Source organism: Manis pentadactyla, chromosome 15 (genome assembly GCF_030020395.1).
Source record: "Manis pentadactyla isolate mManPen7 chromosome 15, mManPen7.hap1, whole genome shotgun sequence".
NCBI lineage: Eukaryota > Metazoa > Chordata > Mammalia > Pholidota > Manidae > Manis > Manis pentadactyla.
This window is the reverse complement of record NC_080033.1, coordinates 42,110,102-42,130,076: the sequence shown is the minus strand read 5'-3', so window position 1 is coordinate 42,130,076 and position 19,975 is coordinate 42,110,102. Positions and strand designations below refer to the sequence as shown.

The 19,975-nt window shown below is 37.5% G+C and overlaps 1 protein-coding gene across 7 annotated transcripts in view; it reads right to left on the bottom strand.

The window, feature by feature from the left end:
* LOC118926497 (chromodomain-helicase-DNA-binding protein 9) overlaps positions 1–19,975 on the bottom strand; it is a 293,397-nt gene that overhangs the window by 197,266 nt on the left and 76,156 nt on the right. For all 7 annotated transcript variants that reach the window (XM_057493237.1, XM_057493239.1, XM_057493238.1 and 4 more), the window contains exon 2: positions 517–2,139. In XM_057493237.1, the coding sequence (XP_057349220.1) occupies positions 517–1,974 (1,458 nt within the window). In that variant the 5' untranslated portion in view covers positions 1,975–2,139. The remainder of the gene's footprint in view (positions 1–516; positions 2,140–19,975) is intronic.

The window sequence follows — 19,975 nt, the reverse complement described above, 5'->3', positions numbered from 1 at the left end:
TTAATATTAAAATTTTTTTCCTAACAGGTAAACAGGAAACCACACTGCAAATTCAATCATTAAGGTTGCATATTATTCTGAATGTTGTGTTTACAAATTCAATTTCATCTTTTGTGAATTTCAGCTCATATGCTTTATCTAGTTATCAACTAAGATCTTAAATCTATCAATTTATATGAGCTTTTTAGAGCAATACTAACCCTATGCTCATCATATTTGCAAAAAATGTTCCTATTGTTTCCCTTAGTTAAGTTTTTGCTTTTGATAATAGATCTTTTAAAGACAATCAAAATTCAAAGTTACAAAGAAGTTCTTAAAAACTAACAGTTTTCTAAATATAGAAATAGTCTACTGCTTTGGGCGCATCAATGAATCATTTCCACAATATAAAACCAATGGAAACCTATGCCCAAATATACATATTAACAGAATTGCTGAAAATCTTGAATGTCTCATGTAAAATTAACTCAAGGAGTAAAAGCTGACCCTATCAAAACACCAAAATAAGATACATACCTGTCTCTGTAAGTACAGGCGATTTCTGTCATGTAAATGTTGATGATTAGGAAGTGATGAATGCCAAGTCCGAGCCTGACCATGTAACTGAGTTTGAGCCAAATCAGAAGGCCGCGTTACAAGATGCGAAGTAAACTGCCGATCAAGGTCATGATCTAAAACATGACTTGAATTATCTTGCCCAAATGTTGACTCATCAAATTGGGGCAGGAGATCCTCCTGAAGGAGGTCCTCTGGATCAAGTCCTGTGAATGGCTCAGTTTGAGATTCTACCTGATGAAGTAAATTCTCTTCTAAAGATGAAAAGCCATTAGTTTCTACATGATCACTGAAATGGCCCATTTGGCTTCCTGAATCAACAGGACCTGGAAAGTTCATGTGCACAGGAGATAATTTTGAATTGCTGTAATTACCCTGAGGATGTGATGAATGCAACATTTGGAAATTATTTGAATTGAGTGACGTATTGGGATTTAGCATAGGCTGAGTGGATTCTTGCTTCATTCCCCTACGAAGTGAAAAGGAACTACTTCCAGGAAAATCAGGTAAAGTCTGATTTGTATGATTAGGTCCAAGAACTGCAGAGGGCTGGAGGAGACTGTTTGGTGATACATGATTACTGGAAAAGGAATAGTGGGAAGAAAACTGCTGTGAATTACTGACAGAACAAGAAGTCATATTTGGAGAAGGTCCATTAAAATTTCCTTCCTGATGACTGCCACACTTGAGGAAGTGTACTGAAGGATTTGGCGTCTGCGAAAATTGCTGCCTCGAAAGAGACTGTTGTGAAGTAGATGCATTAGAAATTTGTGGCGGGTGGTTAACACTGACTCTGTGTGGACCAGAAACATTGACATCCATAAAATTTTTAGACTGGCCTAGAGAACTATGCCCTGGGTTAAGATTATTTCGGTTTTGTTGTGAGTGAAGTGAAGTGCACTGTGTTTGTTGTTCATTGGCCTGAAATGAGGCAAAATCATGGTGTGCCACAAAGCTTTTATTGTGATGCATAGAGTGAGAATGTCCTTGTTGGTGAAAAGGAGACCTATTTTGATTTGAAATGCTAGTAGCTGTCTGATGGCCCCACATTGGACTACCATCTCCTACATCTGGAAACAAACCATTGGGTTGGTTTTGGGGGTGGACTGGAGAACAATTAAACTGAGGGTGTGGAGATAACACATGTTCAGCTGGGCTACCAAAAGACTGATTAACTGGATGAAATTTCATTGAATCAAACTGATTTAACTGCTCATAATCAGTCATTTTCTGATGCGTTGGAGTACCTTGAACATGGTTCAGTGAGTCTATGTGCAAAGGTTCAAATTCTGCACCCAAGTTTAATTCATCGACTAGTGAAACAGGTCCTGGTTGTACAAACGCATCATCTGACAAACCTTCTAAGGTTTCACCAAAAAGATTGGCATCATCAAAAAAGTCCATCATTGGATCTGTCATCTTGGAAAATTCAGGAACAATCTGGGCTGTTCACTCCAAATAGAGTACACTCAGCTTCTTTGTAATAGGTATTACTGGATCATTTCCAAAGGTCATCAACTAATCCAAAACAGGTCAACGGTCATTATTGCTCTAGATAATGACATGTCATGAAGTGTCGGAATCCTAGAGAAATAAGAAAAGCAATTAAAGCTTAATAATGAGTATTCATCAAAGTTCTACAAACAAAGCTTACATATAACTTAAAAACAAAATCTCAGTGTATTGTACTTTTTGGTAGGGTAACTCAATGCAAATAGCTAATATTCTCCACAAGGAAAAAAAGTGCTGGTGCAGAGGACATGACTATATGGATTTAAAATGAAGGCAATTTCTTTCATTTGTTTTGAAGTTCATATATTAGGATGACAGAATGTAAAGTAAACTTGAGAATGGTATGCCACACTGTCTCCCATACCAAGAAGTGGCCATCACTCCCCAGAAGCTGTGGCTTGTATAAAACAGATGTATTACACTTCAAAGTTATGTCTTGTTAAGATAGCTGCCTTAAAGTCCTCTGATAAGTGTCATGATCTTCTGTTCTAGACTCTTGAACAGATAAATCTATTACTTCATACGGTATATGTGAAAATGCATCAAGAAGAATATGAGGTCATGACAAGCTGGCCCAAAAAGAGAACAGTTAGCCATCTAGTTATCTGACAGAAAACAGACATGTGGTATGTTGGGAATGAATGTCCCAACATATTGCTACCATGGTCCTTTTGCTCATCTACCACATTAGATAAGCCCTCCCAGCAACCAACTGATTTAAACATCTGTGCAGTAAAAGCAAGCACCTTTGTACAGTTATACAGTCATTATTCTGTGCTGAAGCATATCTCCCTAAATCATTTGAAATACATATGTTGCTTATTTTATTTACTAAACTGTGTAAATGTGTACTGATAATAAAGCTGAGGCAGAAACAAACAGTAGCTTGAGCTAAGCAATAATTAAGTTTTCAAATAGCCTCAAGAAAATACTATTTATAAGCACGAGTATATACACACACAAAAAAATTTATGTGTGGAAAGGATCTAATAGGTTACTAATATGCAAAAATAGCTGGCCAATTTTTTTCCAGGCTTGTATTACTGTAACAAACATTTTAACAAATGTTTATGGTTCTGTGCCCCACCCCCAACTGTCTTGAACAGAAATCACAAAAGAGGGTTCCTGCTTTTCTAAGTATTAGTTTATTTAAAAATTAACACAGGCCTAAGAAGATTTTTCAGAACTTCTATTTTGGGAGGTCCATTTTAGGAAAAATAAATTTTCTAAACAAAGTATATTCTATTTAAATGCAGAAATATTTCTGAAAAATTCTGAGACATAAAAACCACCTAATTGTATATTAATTTTTAACTAGAAATTAACTTACTACTAATGACATCGGTAGCTAAGTGTTTTAACACATATATGATTTTAGAAAAAGTAAAATACAGAAATAAAGAAAAAATTATTTTCCCAGCCTTTATAACTGCGATACCAAGCAGATAGAGGGCTGTGTTCTGAACTAAACAAAACCATTAAGTCAAAAAAATAAGGTGGTTAAATCACTTCCCTAGAACAAATTCAACTTCAGACTTTAGAATAGGAAGCGCATCTATGACTACCCAAACCATTAATCAAGAAAGCAATTTCTTACGTTTTTATATGGATATATGATTATTTATCAAGGAACATAAAAAGAAATACCATGGAAGTTACTGAATCCAGTATCATCAAATGTAAAGTACATCATTAGTCGATATAATATGAAGAAAAAAATGCTGCAAATTAAGCAAGGACACACCACTTCAAATTTTTTATTTTAAATTAATGAAATAACTATGTAAAACATTTTTAGACTTAGACTTATTCCAAAGGATTTAATCATTTCTTCTGACTTGAGGCACTCTGATCCATAAAACACTTGTTGCTCTGCAAGAAAACGTGGAATTCTGTCATTTCAACAAACATTTGCTTCATTAATATTAAATTTATGCTCTGTACACTGTTTCTATGCTTCTCTGCATAATCAGTAACTTTTTGGTTAAATGCTGAAACACAGTATATCTTTTTAAAGGCATTTTAAATGATAATTAAACACGTATAGTACTAATGTACATAGCCCAACTAAAGGCAATGTGAGCATCTCTAAGTCTGCAAATGCACAGGCAATGACAATTGCTCCATGACAGCCACCTGGCAAACAGTGATTGACACATATCCCAATTTTAGAGATATTAAAAGTGGAAAGAATATGCATCCTAGAACTGATTAAAGCAATTTGTTGAATATTTAGAATGTATTACTTTGAACTTAAAATATGAATGTAAAACACCCTGAATTTATACTTATTTACTATAGGCTTATGTGTATTTTATTCTTAAAAAGTAGTTAAATAATTTTTAGAAGACTGTTTAGGAAGTAAGTTTATGATATATAGCAGAGCAGTTATATTCCACACAGGAGAGAACTGGTATATTCTTTGAATTTTTGTATGTTATGGTAGATTAGACCTAAAGAAGAGTGTTCTCTATATTTATGTAACCTGAGGCTTACCTAAAATATGGGCAGAAGTAGAAATTTGAATTAAGAAAACAATGTTGCTATTTATTCCTCCAATAAACATTTATTGATAGAAAACTTCCAGACACTAAGATGATGAAAAATAACTGACCTCTGAAGGAGGATATAGACAAGTATACCACTACAATGCACGTTATTTGTGCTTTCTTAAAAGTTAGTACAGAGGAGGAACATCTAATGATAAAGAAAAGGAATATAGACACCAATACTATACTAAGATACACATTTCTTATGTGACAAGATATATGTAAGTAGTCAACTTTAGTTACAAAAATAGAGACGAAAGGTGAACTATGAAAAAAATGTCCATAAAATCTAATGCAACCAAATTTCTGAAAGTTTATTCTACAACTAACATAACGCTCATTTAAGTTCGTCTTTAATAGCTATTGTCTTAACTCATTCTAGTACATGTCTGTACCATTAAACTTTATAAAAACATGGTATCAATCTAATTTTAACTTATTATTTAATTAAGAAAATACTTATTGTTAGGCTGGAGGAAGGAAAAACAAGGACATGCAAACAGAACAGAGAGATACCATAAAAGGAGAACAGACCAGACCCCAAGGTCTGTGCCTTATATGGAAAAGGGACAGCTCTTCCTGAATTCCATCCTTTTGATGTGTCATCTAAGACCCAGATGTCAGCCTCCTCTCTCTTGGATGGAAAAAAAGTTTCTAGTTGTCTATTATGTCACCTTTAGCCAATCATACCTCTCCACGCCCCCTAGGATAGCTTGCCCACTCCTCCCCCTCCTAACCCCTTATAAGCCCCCACCTCCCTGAACGAGTGTGACTTCCCCGGCCTGTAATACCCAGACCAGAGAACATCACCCGGGAATTGCGCTCAAATAAACTGACTGGCCCTTTGTTGCCTCCCGTCGCCTGCTTATTTCAGTTGAAATTTACCTTACATTTTAGAATTTATCTTACATTTATGGACTGTCCATTACATCCAAAGCAACTCTGTAGGAACTACAAAAGCCCCTGCCCTCAGAAAGTTCATAATCTAAATGGGGGACGGAGAGGGTAGTGGCACAAGAAAACTCACCATATACTGAATAACATATAGTAAATGTGGCCTAAGAGAGGTACAAGTTCATCTATAAGGTAATTTATAAAGAGAAGAGAGCATACTGGCAAGGTATTCAGGAAAAGATTCTTGGAACAGTTAGCACTTGAGGAGGTCTTATAAAAGGACTGGATAGGAAGGCCAAGGAAAGAATTCAGGAATAAAGAAATGGAATCAAGGAGCTAAGTACATGTTTAGGGAACAGAATGTCCATTGCAGAGGGAATACAAAGGGAGCAAAATAGAAAAGAAAGCATAAGTTGAAGCACTGCTGTAGGGGACCTTATCAAATACATTAAAATAATATATTTGGGGGCCAGAATTCATTTAAGATAGAGACAAGTATTTAGAATCAAATTACTTATCTATCTTTATTTCTACATTTATCTGATGCCAATGACATAATGATCATACAAAATGAATTCGATTATCAATAGGACAGAATTCCTGCCTTCAAATAATTCAAACTCCAGAGGGAAAGGAAGCACATAAACAAATGGTTACATAAGATCGGGCAGAAATATATACAAAGTACTGTATTATGGTAGCACAGATTAGATAGCAATTAATTATGTCTAGAAGAGATCAGGAAAAGCATTAAGATGAGGTAACATTTGAACTGGGCCTTACGAGTAAATATAAGGTCACTGAACATGTATTCTATAACAGGATTAATACACATAAACTGGTAAATTGACTTTTCTCAAAGTGTAATAGTTCCTTTCTCTCCAAGACGTTTCTATATTCTCTAAATAAGTCCTTCAATATTTTCTACTAAATGAATTAGTCTTTCCAGGAAATTCTATACATTAATGTTTCATCCTGTTAGGCAGGAAAACAGATATGAGCAGAGTGGAAAGAGAAAAAAGCCAGGGAAGTCCACTAAAAAGACCCAGAGTTAATCAATTAAAGCTCAAAAGCCATGAGCAACTTGGCCTGGAATGTTTGCCTATTCCCCAGATAAAGGAGGGTACCTCTGTAGAGCCTGTCTTTATTATGTTAATCATACAGGTCCAGCTTATTTTTTAACTTTACCTAAATGCTATTTTTTTTCTCTTTCCGGCCCTAATCAAGTAGTTTGTAAACTAGGCAACTAATTTATCATGCAGGCCCAGCCTTAAACAACATAGTAAAAGGCAGGAGGGAGTCCACCTTAAAGATTGTATTTTAGTACCCAAGAAGTTAAGAAGATTTGTAACGAAGATTTGTAACTTACTCTTTAGCAAACAGACAATAACTCAGCCCACCTTGGGGGCTGGGCAGACAGCCTTGTTTGCTATGCTCCCAGACCAAGACTCTGGAGAAATCAGGGCAGGAAGCTGCTTGTGTTATTAAGTTAATTGTAAGTATTCAAGACCACTTAACAAGTCCTTAAGACATATTCTTAAAGAATCCTTAAAAGGGGAACTCCCAACCTTTCCCGGCACTCCTCTCTCTGAGGTTGCCTGCACTTTCTAAGTGTGTAGCCTTTTAATCTACCCTTTCCCCAACCTTTCAGAGCGCACCTCTCACTGAGGTTGTCTACTGCACTTTTTCTCCCTTTAAGTAAGTTTAAATAAAACTTACTCTGCTTCACTACTGTGTCTCTGCCCTTCAATTCTTTGTTGCGGTGGGGACAAGGACCGAGGAAAATACACAATGCTCCCCCAACAATCCCATTTAGTACATTGATCCCTAGCAAACTATTCAGTGCTTTATTAGTTATCTCTTCAGCATTTCTATGTAGTATTAACTATTTGCTACATTAATTTTTTACTTTGCTTGTGCTACTCATAGCTATTTCAAATACATACTTTGAGAAAATTCAGCTTAGGATTCACCTCCCACAAAAGGCCTCTCTTGACTCAACTGTTTGGTAATCTGTGCATACCACAAATAACACTGTATTATAATAATATATTACCTTTTCTGTACACTATACACCCTTAGGAAAAAAATGTAACACCTTTGTCATCTCTGTATTCTTAAAATGTTGCCTACCATAGTAGGCATGCAATAAATTTTTGCTGAGTCTATGAATGCACAGGAATTAAAAAGAACATATTATTTAAATTAAAAACAAAGCAAAACAAAAAAACCCTAGACCTGAGTTCTGGCCTCTACCAACCTCTTCTGCTTGTATGACCTTAAGAAGATCATACTTTTTGTTTTCATCTGTAAAAAGAAAACAAAAAGCAAAAATAACAACATAAACTATTAACTACAGTACTGTCTGCCTCAAAGGTGAATTATAAAATGATAAGTAAAGGTAAAAACATTGTCTCTACCAGGAAGCTGTAACCCCTATTAGGACAGGAAACAGTCTTTTACAATTCCCCTTCTCTTGCATTGTACATTAAACTGACAAAACAGAGGGATCACTAAAGAAATGCCCAAAAGTAAGGAAAGGCACGGCATCTCAGGTACTACTCAATAGTGTACTGGGGCCAGAGCACACCACTAGTGAAATAGAAAGCAATGTTGAAAGGCAAGCAGAGGCCAGATATCTAGGGCTTTTATTAGTAATGTTAAGAAATTTGGACTTTATCCTAGAGGCAATAGGGAGCTATTTCACTGATTAAAATTTCTTCTCTGGCTTAAGTAACACTAGACTAAATTTTACAGTGGTATCATTATTATCAGTAATGGCCATTAACATTTGAAGTTATTTTTAGACGGTAAATAGAATGACAATGATCAAAACACACTAAGTTGTATCCAGAAATATTTTTTAAATAGTCATTTAAAAGAATATCCTTACTTGGGTATCAGTCATTTAAAATATCCTTACTTGGCAAAATTAAAAGCTGGCAAACTTGGGTTCACCATTTCTTAAAAAAAAAAAAGTTGGTCTATGGACTTATAGAATGACTACTGTTATGTCTGAAAAAACTATACTTGAATAACTATTAAAAAGTTCTTTAGAGGACAGGAAAGATGGCGGTGTGAGTAGAGCAGCGGAAATCTCCTCCCAAAACCACATATATCTATGAAAATATAACAAAGACAACCCTTCCTAGAATAAAGACCAGAGGACACAGGACAATATCCAGACCACATCCGCACCTGAGAGAACACAGCGCCTCGCGAAGGGGGTAAGATACAAGCCCTGGACCGGCGGGAGCCGAGCGCCCATCCCCCCAGCTCCCTGCGGAAGAAGAACAGGCAGAGCGGGAGGGAGACAGAGCACAGGACAGCCAAACACCCAGCCCCCGCCATCCGGGCCAGAGCGCACAGTACGTGCCCAGGGGACCCTGGATGCTAGGAAAACAGGGCAGCAAGAACAGTGAGCGGGCACTGGAGGCCAGGCGCCGGAGGACATAAGAAAAGCGCGCGACCAATTTTTTTTTCTTTTTTCTTTTTGCTGCTTTGTTTTGGCGAGTGCATTTTGGAAGTCTTAAAGCGATAGGGACCCCAATACTAGGGAAACAGGGCATCAAGAACAGTGAGCGGGCACCGGTGGCCTGGCGCAGGAGGACACCAGAAAAGCGAGCGCCCATTTTTTTTTTTTGCTGTTATGTTTTGGCAAGCGCTTTTTTTGGAAGTCTTAAAGGGATGGGACCCCAAAACTAGGGAAACAGGCAGCAAGACCGGTGAGCAGAGGCCTGAGGCTGGCGCCAGAGAAAAAAGAAAAACGAGCGGCCATTTTTTTTTTTAATTAAAAAAATTTATTATTATTATTTTTTAATTTAAAAATTTTTTTCTTTTTTTTTTTTTTTTTTTTTTGGTAGTCGTTGTTTTGTTTTGGCGGGTGCTTTTTGGAAGTCTTAAAGGGGCAGGGCGTGACACTTAATCCAGAGGTAGGGAATCTGGGGATCTCTGGGCACCCTAACCCCTGGGCTGCAGGGAGCAGGGAGGCCCCTTACGGAGATAAATAGCCTCCCAGCCGCTCCCCCTCCAACGCGACTCCACCACTTTGGAGTAGCAGCCCAAGCCAGGCCACGCCCACAGCAACAGCGGAGATAAACCCCATGGCAGCCGGGCAGGAAGCACAAACCCTGTCTGCGCGCAGCTGTGCAGCACAAGCCACTAGAGGTCGCTGTTCTCCTAGGAGAGGAGGGCCACAAACCAACAAGAAAGGAAGTTCTTCCAGCCGTCACTCGTCCCAGCTCTGCAAACTATTCCTATCACCATGAAAAGGCAAAGCTACAGGCCGACAAAGATCACAGAGACAACACCAGAGAAGGAGACAGACCTAACCAGTCTTCCTGAAAAAGAATTCAAAATAAGAATCATAAATATGCTAACAGAGATGCAGAGAAATAAGCAAGAGAAATGGGATGAAGTCCGGAGGGAGATCACAGATGCCAGAAAGGAGATCGCAGAAATGAAACAAACTCTGGAAGGGTTTATAAGCAGAATGGATAGGATGCAAGAGGCCATTGATGGAATTGAAATCAGAGAACAGGAACGCATATAAGCTGACATAGAGAGAGACAAAAGGATCTCCAGGAATGAAACAATATTAAGAGAACTGTGTGACCAATCCACAAGGAACAATATCCGCATTATAGGGGTCCCAGAAGAAGAAGAGAGAGGAAAAGAGATGGAAAGTATCTTAGAAGAAATAATTGCTGAAAACTTCCCCACACTGGGGGAGGAAGTAATCGAACAGACCACGGAAATACACAGAACCCCCAACAGAAAGAATCCAAGAAGGGCAACACCAAGACACATAATAATTAAAATGGCAAAGATCAAGGACAAGGAAAGAGTGTTAAAGGCAGCTAGAGAGAAAAAGGTCACCTATAAAGGGAAACCCATCAGGCTAACGTCAGATTTCTCAACAGAAACCCTACAGGCCAGAAGAGAATGGCATGATATATTTAATACAATGAAATAGAAGGGCCTTGAACCAAGGATACTGTATCCAGCACGACTATCATTCAAATATGACGGTGGGATTAAACAATTCCCAGACAAACAAAAGCTGAGGGAATTTGCTTTCCACAAACCACCTCTACAGAACATCTTACAGGGACTGCTCTAGATGGGAGCACTCCTAGAAAGAGCACAGCACAAAACACCCAACATATGAAGAATCGAGGAGGAGGAACAAGAAGGGAGAGAAGAAAAGAATCTGCAGACAGTGTATATAACAGCTCAAAAAGCGAGCTAAGTTAGGCAGTAAGATACTAAAGAGGCTAACCTTGAACCTTTGGTAACCACGAATTTAAAGCCTGCAATGGCAATAAGTACATATCTTTCAATAGTCACCCTAAATGTTAATGGACTGAATGCACCAATCAAAAGACACAGAGTAACAGAATGGATAAAAAAGCAAGACCCATCTATATGCTGCTTACAAGAAACTCACCTCAAACCCAAAGACATGTACAGGCTAAAAGTCAAGGGATGGAAAAACATATTTCAAGCAAAGAACAGCGAGAAGAAAGCAGGGGTTGCAGTACTAATATCAGACAAAATAGACTTCAAAACAAAGAAAGTAACAAGAGATAAAGAAGGACACTACATAATGAGAAAGGGCTCGGTCCAACAAGAAGATATAACCATTCTAAATATATATGCACCCAACACAGGAGCACCAGCATATGTGAAACAAATACTAACAGAACTAAAGGGGGAAATAGACTGCAATGCATTCATTCTAGGAGACTTCAACACACCACTCACCCCAAAGGATAGATCCACCGGGCAGAAAATAAGTAAGGACACGGAAGCACTGAACAACACAGTAGAGCAGATGGACCTAATAGACATCTATAGAACTCTACATATAAAAAGAAACAGGATATACATTCTTCTCAAGTGCACATGGAACATTCTCCAGAATAGACCACATACTAGGCCACAAAAAGAGCCTCAGAAAATTCCAAAAGATTGAAATCCTACCAACCAACTTTTCAGACCACAAAGGCATGAAACTAGAAATAAACTGTACAAAGAAAGAAGCAAAGAGGCTCACAAACACATGGAGGCTTAACAACACGCTCCTAAATAATCAATGGATCAATGACCAAATCAAAATGGAGATCCAGCAATATATGGAAACAAATGACAACAACAACACTAAGCCCCAACTTCTGTGGGACACAGCAAAAGCAGTCTTAAGAGGAAAGTATATAGCAATCCAAGCACATTTAAAAATGGAAGAGCAATCCCAAATGAATGGTCTAATGTCACAATTATAGAAATTGGAAAAAGAAGAACAGATGAGGCCTAAGGTCAGCAGGAGGAGGGACATAATAAAGATCAGAGAAGAAATAAATAAAATTGAGAAGAATAAAACAATAGCAAAAATCAATGAAACCAAAAGCTGGTTCTTCGAGAAAATAAACAAAATAGATAAGCCTCTAGCCAGACTTATTAAGAAGAAAAGAGACTCAACACAAAACAGTATCAGAAACAAGAAAGGAAAAATCACGACAGACCCCACAGAAATACAAAGAATTATTAGAGAATACTATGAAAATCTATATGCTAACAAGCTGGGAAACCTAGGAGAAATGGACAACTTCCTAGAAAAATACAACCTTCCAAGACTGATCCAGAAAAAAACAGAAAATCTAAACAGACCAATTACCAGCAATGAAATTAAAAAGGTAATAAAAAAACTACCAAAGAACAAAACCCCCGGGCCAGATGGATTTACCTCGGAATTTTATCAGACATACAGGGAAGACATAATACCCATTCTCCTTAGAGTTTTCCAAAAAATAGAGGAGGAGGGGATACTCCCAAACTCATTCTATTAAGACATGAACATACAATCACCCTAATACCAAAACCAGGCAAAGACACAACCAAAAAAGAAAACTACAGACCAATATCCCTGATGAACGTAGATGCAAAAATACTCAACAAAATATTAGCAAACCGAATTCAAAAATACATCAAAAGAATCATAGACAATGACCACGTGGGATTCATCCCAGGGATGCAAGGATGGTACAACATTCGAAAGTCCATCATCATCATCCACCACATCAACAAAAAGAAAGACAAAAACCACATGATCATCTCCATAGATGCTGAAAAAGCATTTGACAAAGTTCAACATCCATTCATGATAAAAACTCTCAGCAAAATGGGAATAGAGGGCAAGTACCTCAACATAATAAAGGCCATTTATGATAAACACACAGCCAACATTATTTTGAACAGCGAGAAGCTGAAAGCATTTCCTCTGAGATCGGGAACCAGAAAGGGATGCCCACTCTCTCCACTGTTATTTAACATAGTACTGGAAGTCCTAGCCACGGCAATCAGACAAAACAAAGAAATACAAGGAATCCAGATTGGTAAAGAAGTTGTTAAACTGTCACTATTTGCAGATGACATGATACTGTATATAAAAAACCCAAAAGACTCCACCCCAAAACTACTAGAACTGATATAGGAATACAGCAAAGTGGCAGGATACAAAATCAACACACAGAAATCTGTGGCTTTCCTATACACTAACAATGAACCAACAGAAAGAGAAATCAGGAAAACAACTGCATTCACAATTGCATCAAAAAAAATAAAATACCTAGGAATAAACCTAACGAAAGAAGTGAAAGACTTATACTCTGAAAACTACAAGTCACTCTTAAGAGAAATTAAAGGGGACACTAACAGATGGAAACTCATCCCATGCTCGTGGCTAGGAAGAATTAATATCGTCAAAATGGCCATCCTGCCCAAAGCAATATACAGATTTGATGCAATCCCTATGAAACTACCAGCAACATTCTTCAATGAACTGGAACGAATAATTCAAAAATTCATATGGAAACACCAAAGACCCCGAATAGCCAAAGCAATCCTGAGAAAGAAGAATAAAGTAGGGGGGATCTCACTCCCCAACTTCAAGCTCTACTATAAAGCCATAGTAATCAAGACAATTTGGTACTGGCACAAGAGCAGAGGCACAGACCAATGGAACAGACTAGAGAATCCAGACATTAACCCAGACATATATGGTCAATTAATATTTGATAAAGGAGCCATGGACATACAATGGCGAAATGACAGTCTCTTCAACAGGTGGTGCTGGCAAAACTGGACAGCTACATGTAGGAGAATGAAACTGGACCATTGTCTAACCCCATATACAAAAGTAAACTCAAAATGGATCAAAGACCTGAATGTAAGTCATGAAACCATTAAACTCTTGGAAGAAAACATAGGCAAAAACCTCTTAGACATAAACATGAGTGACCTCTTCTTGAACATATCTCCCCGGGCAAGGAAAACAACAGCAAAAATGAGTAAGTGGGACTATATTAAGCTGAAAAGCTTCTGTACAGCAAAAGACACCATCAATAGAACAAGAAGGATCCCTACAGTATGGGAGATTATATTTGAAAATGACACATTTGATAAAGGCTTGACATCCAGAATATATAAGGAGCTCACACGCCTCAACAAACAAAAAACAAATAACCCAATTAAAAAATGGGCAGAGGAACTGAACAGACAGTTCTCCAAAAAAGAAATACAGATGGCCAACAGACACATGAAAAGATGCTCCACATCGCTAATTATCAGAGAAATGCAAATTAAAACTACAATGAGGTATCACCTCACACCAGTAAGGATGGCTGCCATCCAAAAGACAAACAACAACAAATGTTGGCGAGGCTGTGGAGAAAGGGGAACCCTCCTACACTGCTGGTGGGAATGTAAGTTAGTTCAACCATTGTGGAAAGCAGTATGGAGGTACATCAAAATGCTCAAAACAGACTTACCATTTGACCCAGGAATTCCACTCCTAGGAATTTACCCTAAGAATGCAGCAATCAAGTTTGAGAAAGACAGATGCACCCCTATGTTTATTGCAGCACTATTTACAATAGCCAAGAATTGGAAGCAACCTAAATGTCCATCGATAGATGAATGGATAAAGAAGATGTGGTACATATACACAATGGAATACTACTCAGCCATAAGAAAAGGGCAAATCCAATCATTTGCAGCAACATGGATGGAGCTGGAGGGTACTATGCTCAGTGAAACAAGCCAAGCGGAGAAAGAGAAATACCAAATGATTTCACTTATCTGTGGAATATAAGAACAAAGGAAAAACTGAAGGAACAAAACAGCAGCAGAATCACAGAACTCAAGAATGGACTAACAGGTACCAAAGGGAAAGGGACAGGGGAGGATGGGGGCGTAGGGAGGGATAAGGGCGGGGAGAAGTAGGGGGATATTAAGATTAACATGCATGGGGGGGTAGGAGAAAAGGGAGGGCTGTACAACACAGAGAAGGCAAGTAGGGATTCTACAACATTTTGCTATGCTGATGGACAGTGACTGTAAAGGGGTTTATAGGGGAGACCTGGTATAGGGGAGAGCCTAGTAAACATAATATTCGTCATACAAGTGTAGATTAGTGATACCAAAAACAAAGCAAAAAAAAAAAAAAAAGGGCAGTTCCTGTGTGGTAACCTCCAACGAGTTCTACACAAGGGTATAAAGGGCATATAAAAGTGTAGGCAAAGGGTCTGTTTGTGTTTATACAGAGGATCAAAGCCTAATTGGGCTACCCCAAAAATGAACTAAGATACGATATGAAAAAGAACTTCCAACGTCAGCACTCTCTGGAAGACTCATGCCAGAAGATGATCACCAAAAAACCCCAACAAAGATCCACGCACTGCTACAGCTGTAGATGCACTCATCCCACCAGCTCCTGGACTTGCCATGGGAATGAGGAAGGACATATCTAAGCTGGCCTGTGCATACAGTAAAACAACAAATTTGACTGGATCTATACTGTTGGAACTCAATCAAGAATTAGGAGAAGTACAAATTGTAGTGCTCCAAAATCTTACAACTACAGACTATTTGCTGTTAAAAGAACATAAGGGATGTGAACATTCCCCAGGAATGGGTTGTTTTAATTTGTCTGATTTCTCTCAGACTGTTCAAGTTCAGTTGGACAATATCCACCATATCATAGATAAGTTTTCACAGATGCCTAAGGTGCCTAACTGGTTTTCTTGGTTTCACTGGAGATGGCTGGTAATTACAGATATGCTTTGGTTATGTAACTATACTCCTATTATGTTAATGTGTGTGCGCAATTTAAGTAGTAGCTTAAAACCTATACATGCTGAAGTTACTCTACAAGAAGTTATGTCAAAGAAATAACCAATCTTCCCATGTTTTCTTCCGCCTGCTACTTCTATAGCTTTTCTTCTTCCTTCCTAATTACAACCCTTAAATAGAATTCGTGCCTCATATCAAATTTACCGAGTATCATAATTCTTCCAAGTGGTAAAGATACCTCAAGACAAATGCTGGGCATAGAAGCCACAGGGCATAAATATGCAAAGAAATAAAAAGCTAACCATTTCAAACAATAAGGCTTCTCTCTCACTTACCAACTTTACATTTCCCTGTATGGCCCCGGAAGATGACTGGTTAGCCAGAGATGGGTAAGATTCCTCAAGGGAGGAACAACCTAAGACAGGCACAGTCGCAGGGGGTCATCAGGTTAGAAATTGGGGATCAACAGAGGTGAGGCTTAGAACCTCACCCTCCCGTTCTGAGAGAAATCTTCTGCATACGTGGATGTTTTATTGCCCTTGTCTAGCTTGGATTAACACATAGTCTACAGGCACATACCTGATCATCTACATTTGCTCTCTTACAACACTAAACTATGTTTTCTACCTTTATCTTGTATCTACCTACCACTTCAGCACTTTATTAAAAATAATAATAATAAAGAGAGAAATGTGGTATCCACATATAAATCAAGTATAAAAACCAAATGAGTATTCATATTTGAACTGACTGTTTATAGTTCAGAATGCATGAGCAAAACCAAAAGCTTCTGTGATGACTGCCCTTGTACTGTTCACTATGTAACTTATTCATTATGTAAGAATTTGTTCTCCATGTAAGAACTTGTTTGTTATGCCTCAGAAGATTGGAGACTGACGAAAATTAGGCTTGGGGTGGATTAACGATTGTGCATTGAGCATTGACTCCCCTATACAGAATTTTATTGTTGTTAACAACCATTTGATCAATAAATATGAGAGATGCCCTCAAAAAAAAAAAAAGTTCTTTAAACAATCAATTCTCCTATGTCCCTTCATAAGCATCTACTATCAGTGTTTAAAAATAAAATCTAATCATATAATGAACTAGCAGTAAGTGAAATTAAGAAAACAATCCCATTTACAAATGCATCAAAAAGAATAAAGTATCTAGGGATAAATTTTACCAAAGAGATGAAAGGCTTATATTCTGAAAACTGTAAGACACTGATGAAAGAAACTAACAATCACACAAATAAGTGGAAAAATATATCATGCACATGGATTGGAAGAACTAACATTATGAAAATGTCCTTACTACCCAAAGCAATCTACAGATGCAATCCCTATCAAAATAGCAATAGTATTTTTCACAGAACTGGAAAAAAAAAACTCTAAAATTTTTATGGAACCACAAAACACTGAATAGCAAAGCAATCTTGAGAAGGAACAAAGCTTGAAGTATCACAACCCCACGTTTCAAACTATACTACAAAGCTATAGAAATCAAAACAGTATGGTACTGGCACAAAAATGGATACGAATCAATGGACTAGAATAGAGAACCAAGGAACACACCCATACTTATATGATCAATTACTCTATGAAAAAGGAGGCAAGAATACACAATGGGTAAGAGACAGTTTCTTTCAATAAATGGTGTTGGGTAAACTGGGCAGTTACATGCAAAAGAATGAAACTGGACCACTTATTACACCATATACAAAAATAAACTCATAATAGATTGAAGACCTAAATGTAAGACCGAAAATAAAATTCCTAAAAGAAAACATAGGCAGTAAACTATTGGACATTGATCTTAGCAAAATTTTTTGGATCTGTCTTCTCAGGCAAGGGCAACAAAAGCAAAAATAAACAATTGGGATTACATCAAACTAAAAAGTGTTTGCACAGTGAAGGAATCAATCAACAAAACCAAAAGGCAACCTACTGAATGGAAGGGAGATGACATTTGCAAACATTATTATCTGAAAGGGGTTAATATCCAAAATATATAAAGAACTCATATGACTCAACACCAAAACAAGAATCCAATTCAAACATGGTTAGAGAACCTGAGTAGACATTTCTCCAAAGATATACAGGTGGCCAACAGGCACATGAAAAGATGTTCCACATCACTAATCATCAGGGAAACACAAATCAAAACTACAATGAGATATCACCTCACACAAGTCAGAATGGCTAGCATTAAAGAGACAAGAAATAATAAGTGTTAGTGAGGATGTGGAAAAAAGGGAATACTCATGCAGTATTGGTGACAATGTAAACTGGTGCCGTAAACTACGGAAAACAGTATGGAGGATCCTCAAAAAGTTAAAAATAGAAACATCATATGATCCAGTAATTCCACTACTGGGTATTTACCCTAAGAAACAAAACACTAATTTAAAAACATATACACACTCCTATGTTTATTACGCCATTATTTCCACTAACTAAGATATGGAAACAACCTAAGTGTCTATCAATAAATGAATGGATGAAGAAGATACGATAGATATACACAATGGAACATTATTACTCAGACATAAAAAAGAATGAGATCTTGCCATTCACAACATGGATGGACCTAAAGGATACTATGCAGGTGAAATAAGCCAGGCAAAGAAAATCAAACACTTAACATGTGGAATCTAAAAAACAAAATAAATGAACAAAAAAATCAAACAGACTCATTAATGCAGAGAGCAAACTGGTGGTTGCCCAGAGGGGTGGGGGATGTGGGAGGATGGGCAAAATATGTCAAGGGGATTAAAAGGTACAAACTTCCAGTTATAAATAAATAAGACGCAGGAATGAAAAATGCAGCATAAAGAACATAGCCAATAATATTGTAGTAACTTTGTATACTGAAAGCTGGTAACTACATTATTGCAGTGACCATTTGGTAATGTACAAAAATGCTGAATCACTATGTTATACACCCGAAACTAATATTACATTGTGTGTTAACTATTCTTCAATTAAAGAAATAACAGTAAACACAAGAAAACACTAACTATGACAAAACTTCCAATTCTTAAAGAATTGGCCAATCAAGCTGTTAGGCTGAAGGAAGGAAAAACAAGGACATGCAAACAGAACAGACAGATACCATAAAAGGAGAACAGACAAGACCCCAAGGTCCATGCCTTATATGGAAAGGGGACAGCTTTTCCTGAATTCCATCCTTTTGATGTGCCAACTAAGACCCGGATGTCAGCCTCCTCCCTCTTGGAAGGAAAAAAGTTTCTAATTGTCTATTATGTCACCTTTAGCCAGTCATACCTCTCCACGCCCCCTAGGATAGCTTGCCCACTCCTCCCCCTCCTAACCCCTTATAAGCCCCAACCTCCCTGACTTAATGTGACTTCGCAGGCCTGTGATAGCCAGACCGTGGAACATCACCTGGGAATTTGCGCTCAAATAAACTGCCTGGCCCTTTGTTGCCTCTCTTCACCTGCTTATTTCAGCTAGAATTTATCTTACAAAAGCTACTGGCAAAATATTCTCAGCTTATTGAAACGTGAAAAATTCTATCAAAACTGGCTAAAATAAAAGGTGTAATATTTAAAGGGATAAACCTTAAAATGGCCCCAAATTACTCATTTCCTTAGGGTTCCCAGGGGGCTTCTTTGTACATGATTGGTAGATAGCACAGAATTTTTGACAAGGTTTACTAACTTAATGCTAGTAAAATCATGTCACAGTACACTAATAAATAGCTGAATAACCACACCCAAATAGTACTAATCAATTTTCCAATAGTGTACTACAGAATTTCTATCTTCAGCCTATCTGGTTCAGAATTTATTATCAGACTTAAACAAAGGTATGGAAAGTTTGCTTAACAAGGTGTTTTCAAGTTGGAAGGCAGAATTAATTAACAATCTTTAACATAACCGAGATACAAAAGAATCTCAAGGATGAAGCCTGGGAGCAAATCTAGTAATTTGTAACTACTGGGTCCTCTTTTCACTGCAGATAACCAATTTCACAAGTACTTTCAGGCTGCAAATTCTACAGAGGCCAGGCAGGTGACATAAAGTCAGTGAAATTGGCCAGGAGAGAACTATGGCTACAGAAGTGCTGCCATCAGTCAGCTTTGTTTAATTGTTGCTTCTAATTTTTATAAAGAAGCTGAAAATCCATTAAGACTTCTTTGGAAAATTTCCTGATTTTTAAATGTTTACAACAAATTCAAATTCTTTATATACTGTGCTCTTGTATAGCAACCTATTACAAAATAAACTCTCCATATACAAATTTCTGAAATTAACATGGTCTCTATAAAATTTCCAAGTTTTCCCAGAGGTAGGCAAGGTATTTCTA